The 8,572-nt window shown below is 41.4% G+C and overlaps 1 protein-coding gene across 1 annotated transcript; it reads left to right on the top strand.

The window, feature by feature from the left end:
* Positions 1 to 6,869: 6,869 nt before the first annotated feature.
* On the top strand, positions 6,870 to 7,799 carry LOC310746697 (olfactory receptor 10AG1-like; the record flags this gene model as incomplete). The annotated part of the gene is made up of 1 exon (XM_083580678.1): positions 6,870 to 7,799. One exon carries the CDS (start codon positions 6,870 to 6,872, stop codon positions 7,797 to 7,799), a length of 930 nt encoding a protein of 309 aa, XP_083436804.1.
* Positions 7,800 to 8,572: the final 773 nt, after the last annotated feature.

Raw genomic sequence — 8,572 nt, 5'->3', positions numbered from 1 at the left:
CCATGCAGCCATTCTTCAGCTGTAATCCTTTGCAATTTTACCATACAAAGCATATCTGCTTAGAAGTAGAACTCATTAGAGTCAGCAGACTTTAGAGTCCTGTGCATAGTTACGTTGGTAGAGCATGAGACTCTTAATCTCAGGATTGTGGCAGGTTCAAGTCCCACATCAGGCAAAAGATTCCTACATTGCAAGGGGTTGAACTGGATGACTCTCATGGTCCTTTCCAACTCTGTAGTTCTTGGAGTCTATGACTTATTCCCATTTATTTTTTAAAAATAGGATTTCAGTCTAAATAAATAAATGTTTTGTCTTTTCATTAAAAAATACATGAAGCTCCCTTGGCTGGAACCTGCAAGCACTCCCTTCACTGTTGAAAGCCACAGCAACTGGCACACATTAAGCAAACCAACCTAAGGGTTGACTGAAAGTTGAACACACATGCACACTTTACATTCAGATACAAAATCTGAGGAATTCTGGATCTTCAATATCTTCCAAAAGAACAATGACAGCACAACAATATTTGGGATGCGTGTCCTAACGTAATGATTCTCAAACATAAAGCAAGATGTGCACCTGTACACATCACTCGATAACACACCATTATGCAACAAACCATGGCTCGCAGTAAAATAACTTCTTTAGAAAGTATTGTGTTTGAGGTCCTGCAAAAATTCCATCTCTGATCATCAAAGTAGGGTTGAGGAAAAAGGGTATCTTGAAGTTATTCCTACTATTTGTGAGTAGCGAAGGGGGTGGGGAGCATTTCACCAAATACGATTAGCGGGCTTGACATTCTACAATGATTTGTGTGGGATGAAACAAAACATTAGCAGCAAACTCTTCTGAAAATGTTGACTTTCTTAGGTTGCACTAAGAAATATAATTTACAATATAAGAACACAAAATATATACCATAGCATCAAACAAAAAATATCCCCCATTTAAAATGCCATAGATTATTTAAATAGCCAGGTGAGTCTTCCTGGGAGAGCTATGGACATGAGACACATGACACATGCTAGTTTAAATGTATGTATTGTTGTGAACTTGGAGGGTTAGCCTGCATGGTGCCTGAGTCCCTTCTAATTTCTGGGGTCCTGGGACCTGCAAGTGTTAAAAATCCAATGGAGAATTGCACGGTTGAATCAGCCAGGCAATATTCTTGTTGAGTTAATGGCCACAAGTATGGTCATTACTATAACAAACGAAGTGGCTTTGTGCTAGAAAGTACCTTGCTGGTAGTGAGGAAAAACAAAGACCAGGGCAGTTGAGTATGTATGAGCTGGACTAGAAGCAGACAAAAGCCAGAGAGTGAGAGCCATGTTTGTTTCCTGTTTGATCAAAAGGCTGTGAATATGGGAGAAGCATGACCTTTTGGGCTGCTTAGGCTCAGGTTTTATATATGTGTAAACCATATATCATGCAGCCACCACTGTCTCCGCTGTCCCTCATTCCAATGAAACCGAACCCTGGGTAAGTGCCTCAAACTCCTGGAATCTTGCGCCTTTCAGAGATTGGGGTAGCATGTGACAGTATGCATTGGGGGGGGGTTGCCTAAAATATTGTAAATTCCTTTGAGTTGTCATGGCAAAAAGCAACTAAGAATGTAAATAATGATGATTCAATTGAAACTCCAAAAATCACATTACTTTCATATTTTCTAAATGGGGAGCAGGGGTTTGTATCTTGTTCTTCTTAGCTTAAAATAATTAGGAAGCACCAAGTGGTATGTATTCTTGCTTGCACATTTCTAAAACATTAGCTGCTTCACATGACCAGGTTAGCTTTCTTGTGCTTGTCTGTGTCTGGAGTGAAGGAAATTCTTCCATTAGAAGTGGTAAGGAGAGCTTACACAGAATATTGCCTTTGCCAAAGCCCATGGACATAGGGGGAAAGAGCTAAAAGGAGCAAAATAAAACAGAAAGAAAACCAAAAAAAAGCAAAGTGATGTGAAACTTTGTGGGAGACCTGATCTGACTTTATTGGCATCAGACTTCAATTTGAAGAGGAGTAAAGTGCCCTCAAACACCTAACTTTGCTTCATTTTTCAGCCCCCTCCCAAGTGCTGCTGCAGGCACAATATTTACTGTCATTATTCACTATCAACATGCATTTGGGTACCATATATTTACATTTTTTTCTTATTTTAATTAGATGCAACCTGCTGTGGGGGAAAAAAGAGTTTTTCTGAATGAGGGAAAAGATCTTGATGATAATGCTTTGAACTATAAACATGGTGCAATGTATTTAGGGAACACTTCTTCCTCATCAGAAATGGGAAGTAGGAATAATAAATTAATCATCCTTTTCTATCCAGTGGTGACCCCAGTGTTAAACCCTATTATCTATACCCTGAGAAATAAGGAAGTGAAAGGAGCCCTTAAAACAATAATAGGCAGGCTAAGACATATATTGCATATCAAGCATGGACATTGATGAGGTGGTTTGCAATTTTGTTCCTTCTAACAGTTAAACATTGTAAATGCAATATTTGTTTTAATGGTTTCTATCATTTCCTTAGACATTGGTTAAGAAACTACGACCCTTCAGATGACGAATAACTGCCACCATCCATGACCATTAGCTATGCTGATTGAGGCTGAGTGGAAGAGGTGGATGAATGACTAGACAAAATAAAAAAGTAATTTCTGTCATGACTTCCATAAAGAATCACAGGAACTGCAGTTTGGTGAGAAAGCCACAGAGAACTTTTCTACTAGAAATTTCATTTCTTCTCACTGAACTAGAAATCTCCATGGTCCTCTGGAAGAGGGAATGGCCTGTCAATCATTAGCACAGTTCTGATTAGCACAGTCAGCCCTACAAATCTTGTGGTAAGCAAGTAGTGTTTTTGAGGGGTTTGCAGTGGTGTAACAAAAAAATCCACCCTTTTACTATTCTCCATCAATTAAGGAGAACAGAAATTGCATTCAGACACAAACAAAACTCAAACCTATGACTAGCTGGAATTAATTGCTTGCTGTAAGTGTCTAGTGGGGTTGCTCTTTGCCATCACTGTCTTGCCTGCCCTTTCCACCTGCATAGGGCCTGGGCTTTCTTGAAATGGAGGAATGTCAAAGATTGGAACAATTTCCAAGGGGGGAGTGCAGGAAAAGCAAGAGCCCTCTCTCACACACAAATGGACATGCAGGGACACGCAGCTATAGAAAAGACAAGCACTCAAAGGGGGGGGGGTGAGAAAAAAAGACAATAATTTATGTTTCAGCTACTCTTACTTAAAAGCAAGGAGCATTCCTGAGAAATCCAGAAGCCCACTCAGTGGAAGTCAACTCAGTCCATTTACATTGCCTTTCCAAATCCTTAATAACTCTCATTTCCCCTCTGCATTCATTTCCTCTAACACTGATCCTCAATTATATCACAGAGCACTTTGCTCACTACTAAGTGCGTTTCAGTTGGCGCCACCTGCAGGATACAATATTTTGCTTTGTCCCAAGAACACCCCAGTGATGCATTTGGTATCTCATGTTTAAGTGCACCTCTCTTTGACAGCTGAAGCACCACACCTAACTATGGAGCTTTGTTAGTGGCTGAAGACAAACAATGGCAGTTCACAAAGGGCAATGGGAGGCCTTTGAACATGAAAATAAACAGTGCCATTAAGGGTCATGCACACTGATTTTGGAGGGAAATAACCCAAAGGATCTTGGGGGAAATCACCCCCAAATAGCAGCAAGACACTCAAGGGTTCTCGGAAACAATGTGGAAGTTAAAAACGGCAAGGCTTGTTTTGCAAAAACTGCTTGAACCTGCTGCTGTCAAGGGCGGACTTTGGTCTTTCAAATTCAGTGGCACTCTGTGTGAAGTTAAAATTTGGTCCCGCCCCTCTTGCACATCTCGCCTTCTGTTCTGCTCACTTCACTTCAACATAGTTACAACAGTCTGTGGTGCCCCCTAGGCTTGGCGCACAGTGCAGTAGAACTGGTCCCACTTCCCTAAATACGCCACTGCTGCTTTAGTGGCTGCTGTAAAGTATGCAGAATGGGGGGGGGGGGAGTTTAGTCTCTGTGGGTCATGAAAACCTCCTGGTGGCCAAATATGGGCCATGGGATAGCCTTACCTGTTTTACATGCAGGTTACTAGCCCAACCATTTTGTTTCTATACAAGGGCAGCTTGCAATAATTTTAAATTACAATGTGAATAAATATGTATAATAAAAAAGAAAGAGTCGTTTTCTTTGATTACATGAGGGGATGGGATATTACAGTTTGGGATGGACGCATCACTGTGTATATAGTGTCATTGTATGTGGGGGGGGGGAGATGCCTGGGTACATGTCAGCAGCCATTGCCACTGCCCCCCATACAAATCCCCAGGAGGTCACGGCACATTATGACCACTTTCAGGTGTTCACAGAGCTGTTCTTAATGATACAGTGGTTGATTGTGAGAATGAAGACCAGGTAAGACCTTAGAGTGCCATACCACACAATTCTTTGTAAACAAGAACACTTGGGGATCACTTCCTTTACTATGATTTTATAGTCCAGAGGTTGTAATGCACATTTGGGGTGCTCAAACATTATTTTGTTAAATGTCTCACAAGACTCCACCAATTTGGTGGTGGTGGTGGTAGTAAAATAATTTGATTAGTAGAGTGCAGGCAATAGATCTTCCTTCTCAGTTGATTTGCATGGATCATCTTGTGAAGCAGAGACTATGTCCATGTATGCCCCCTACCTCTCCCTCATGTGTGTGCGCGCGCATGTGTGTGAGAGAGTGAGTAGGATTGGCTATGTTCCCACAGTAGAACCTAGTCTGCAATATTAGACTATGCTAGTTAAGGACTGTTTCTCAGTGCCCATGCTATGCAGGCAAGAGCTCCTAGGTTCAAACCACAGCATCTCCAGGTAGGGCTGGGGAAAGACTCCTATCTGAGACCCTGCGTAGTCTGTGTAGGCTGTAGTGAGCTAAAGGGCCCAATGTTCCAACGTGGTGTGATGCAGCTTCATATGTTCCTATGTGAGTGAATCATATGGTAACTAGCATTCTAGAAGGAATGTCATTGAGTTTTTGACTAGGTAGACATTGGTGCATGATGTGGTGATTGCACAGCACAGAAAGAGGTGACGTAACCAACAGAGATATACTCCCTTCTCCTTCTAATTGGCACCTCCCATTTGATCAAGTAAACATGAATATAATGAGAACAAAGATAAATTGATTCTCTGTTTGCTCTCTTGCCTCCCTTCCACTCCAGAGTAGGAAAGCCCCGACTCTGACTAACTTTCTGCTCCCTTCAATTTGAGCAGAGCTACTTTTGATCCTTCCTGGGTAGTCTGTAACAGGAAATGCTTGTGGTGAGACGGGTCAGTGGAGATTGGAGACTCAAGAGAGACGGAACAAGTAAGCTTTGAACAAAACATCCATGTAGTTTAAGACGTTTAAAGTAATTTCACTAGATCACTTTTGGGGGGAGGAAAATAGCTTTTTACAAAGTATATATGTAAGTGCTTATGCTCTTGGGATATGATGTGAAGCCACATGAGTCCACCACCTTGCTGAAGCAAGGCAGGTCTGGCCAGCAACTTTGTGAGTGGCAACCTGAACATTTTGCATGCGTTGGCCAGTACACCTGAAGGGAGGAATAAGTTAATTTCTTAACGAGTAATTGCCTGTCCACATGCTTTCCCTTAAATCTCCAAAAGTAAAAGGGCCAGAGACATGATTTTACAAATTAAAGCTAAACATTCAGGGAGAGGGTCTGGAATATTTCTAAAAGGGTCAAAGCTGTTCTCGTATCTACAACAACATTTCCTTCCCTGCTCCATTTCCAATACTTGATTGGACTTTGCTTCTCCAGACTCTCCGGTTTAAGAACTGGGATGTGGGTCCTGGTGCACCTCATCTCCCAGACTGCATTCTTGGGTCTTTGCTCATGTATTTCATTTTCACCTAGCTTTGTCATCATTTTAAGCAGAGGCTGGACAACCATCTCTCAGGGATTCTGCACTTGTATCCTTCATTGTGCATTCTACATTGTACCTCCTGCACTGAGCAGAAGGTTGAAACAAATGACCTTCCAAGGTCACTCCTGACTGTGATAATTCTATAGTTCTGTGATACTTTGATTTTGGCACACACACCAGGCCTGCACCCTTGGCAGTGGCCAGTCTAGCCAACCCCTAGGTATGACCACTAACAGATAAAAGCATAATGTTTCCAACATACATTATTGGGCTACAGAAAAGCCCCTTACCACCATGGTGATCAAGGTGGGTAACAAAATTCAGACATACAGTAAAACAATTATAAACGGATCAGTTAAATTCCCCAAAACATAAACAGCCAAGCAGATAACTAAAACAGAATCAGCATAAAATTCCAAACTTAATGAAAAGCCAACCTGAACTGCATTCTCTTCACTTAGCTGGGTAGTAGAAGGTAAAAATATAGATAGGGCAGCGGCGAGGAAGAGCTGAAAAACCAGGGAGTAGCTACAGAAAAGTTCTTCTCGTGGCTCCAAAACAATCCAGCACCCACTTACATTAGGATGGGGAGAAGAGCCTCTTCACCAGATTTTAGGATGTGGGCATGGATTTTCTATATAGGCCTACATCATAAAATAATAAATAAGTCTGCACACTCTAGCAAAGGAATGGGAAAGCTGCACACACACACTCTTGATGCTGTTGGACTCCAGTTCCCATCTTCCTTGACATTTGCTCATAGCGGTTCATGCTGATAGGACCTGGAGTACAACAACATCTGAAGAGCCACAGGTTCTGCATCCCTATGCTAGCAGCTTTGAAGAAGACAATTTGTGAGTAGGGGAAGTATAGAAATTTTGCTTGCACTGGTTAATGTGTCTTCTCTGTCATGATTATCTCTTTAAACCAAATATGGCACAAGAAAATCACACTGCATTTTCTGACTTCATTCTCCTTGGATACTCAGATCTCCCAGATCTCCAAGGTTTGCTCTTTCTGGTGTTCCTATTCATCTATACAGAAATTCTGATAGGAAATGGACTAATCATCTGCATTACTGAAACTGACCTTGCCCTTCACACCCCTATGTATTTCTTCTTGAAGAACCTGTCTTTTCTGGAGATCTGCTACACCTCAGTCACCCTTCCAAAGATGCTGGTCAATTTCATTGTGGAAAACAAGGGCATTTCATTCTATGGCTGTGCTGCCCAGATCTATTTCTTGCTTTTACTAGGAGGCACTGAGTGCTTGCTTCTGGCTGCCATGGCTTACGACCGATATGTGGCCATCTGTAACCCTTTACATTATAAACTCATCATGAGCAAGCAATTCTGTTTAGGTCTCATTGCTGGAGCATTGGCTGTCAATATGCCAATACACGTAGGACAGACCTATCTAGTGTTCATTCTGCCCTTTTGTGACTCTCGTGAAATCAACAGTTTATTCTGCGATATCCCCCCATTGCTTGAGTTGGCCTGTGCTGATACCAACATTAATAAAACAAGTGTGTTTGTAGCTGCCATGCTTTTGATAATCATGCCCTTTTTCCTTATCCTTGCCTCTTATGTCAAAATAATCTCTGCTATTCTGAAGATGCCTTCAGCGGAAAGTCGGAAGAAAGTGTTTTCTACTTGTTCCTCACACATCATTGTGGTATCTCTCTTTTATGGCTCAGCAACTATTGTATATTTGAGTCCTAGGTCAAAGGAGACAGAAGACATTAATAAGTCGCTTTCCTTGTTGTATACCATTTTAGTTCCTATGTTTAACCCAATCATATATAGCCTGAGAAACAGGGAAGTGAAGGCTTCCCTGGTGAAATTGCTGAGAAAAAAAATGTGATACAATGTTTTGAATGTACTAAAAATATTTTGTTGTCGCCAAAACAGTTTCAGAAAATAATTTTTTCATCATCTGGGGCGGTATAATAGCATCCTAAATTTTAGAAAGCCATAATGGTATATTTTTTTCAGAATGATAATGAGGAAGATTAGGCTTGCCATATGTCCTCTTTTTTCCAGGCCACATCCTCTTTTTCATGGGTAGAGTCGTCATAGCGATTCATAGTTAAAAGTTGAAGTCGGCAAATGTGTCCTCTTTTTTGCTCCTCAAAATATGGCAATCCTACCTGAAATTTATACTTCTTCTTCCCTCCCTTCCCCCAAAAAGTGACAGCCAACAATTAAACTTGTTGGGCACTTTAGCAACTGTTTTTCACTCCCCTATCCCTTGCAATGCCTCTACCACTTCCCTGCTTCTGGCAATATGATTTGTGACCTTTCCATACCCATTGTTTCTCAGTAAGCTACACAACTCAATGGCTTGTCTTTCCACCAAGGGTTCCTAAGGCAGCAAAGAACAATAAGAAATAAAATTGTTGCTGATTAAAAGATAAAGAGGAATTGCAATAAAACAGAGTTTGATGTGGACCGAAAGGGCCCTTTCAGTTTTATCATTCACCTCCTGTGATGGTTCACCAAATACCTCCTTCATGGAGACATTTGGGGGAGATTGATGGATGGATTTACTCAGTGCTTTTTTTCTATACAGTGGTACCGCGGGTTAAGTACTTAATTCGTTCTGGAGGTCTGTTCTTAACCTGAAACTGTTCTTAA

The sequence above is a fragment of the Podarcis filfolensis genome (genome assembly GCF_964270895.1).
Source record: "Podarcis filfolensis genome assembly, chromosome: 13".
Taxonomy (NCBI): Eukaryota; Metazoa; Chordata; class Lepidosauria; order Squamata; family Lacertidae; genus Podarcis; species Podarcis filfolensis.
Note: the sequence above shows the minus strand (reverse complement) of the source record. Positions and strands in the feature narration are given on the sequence as shown.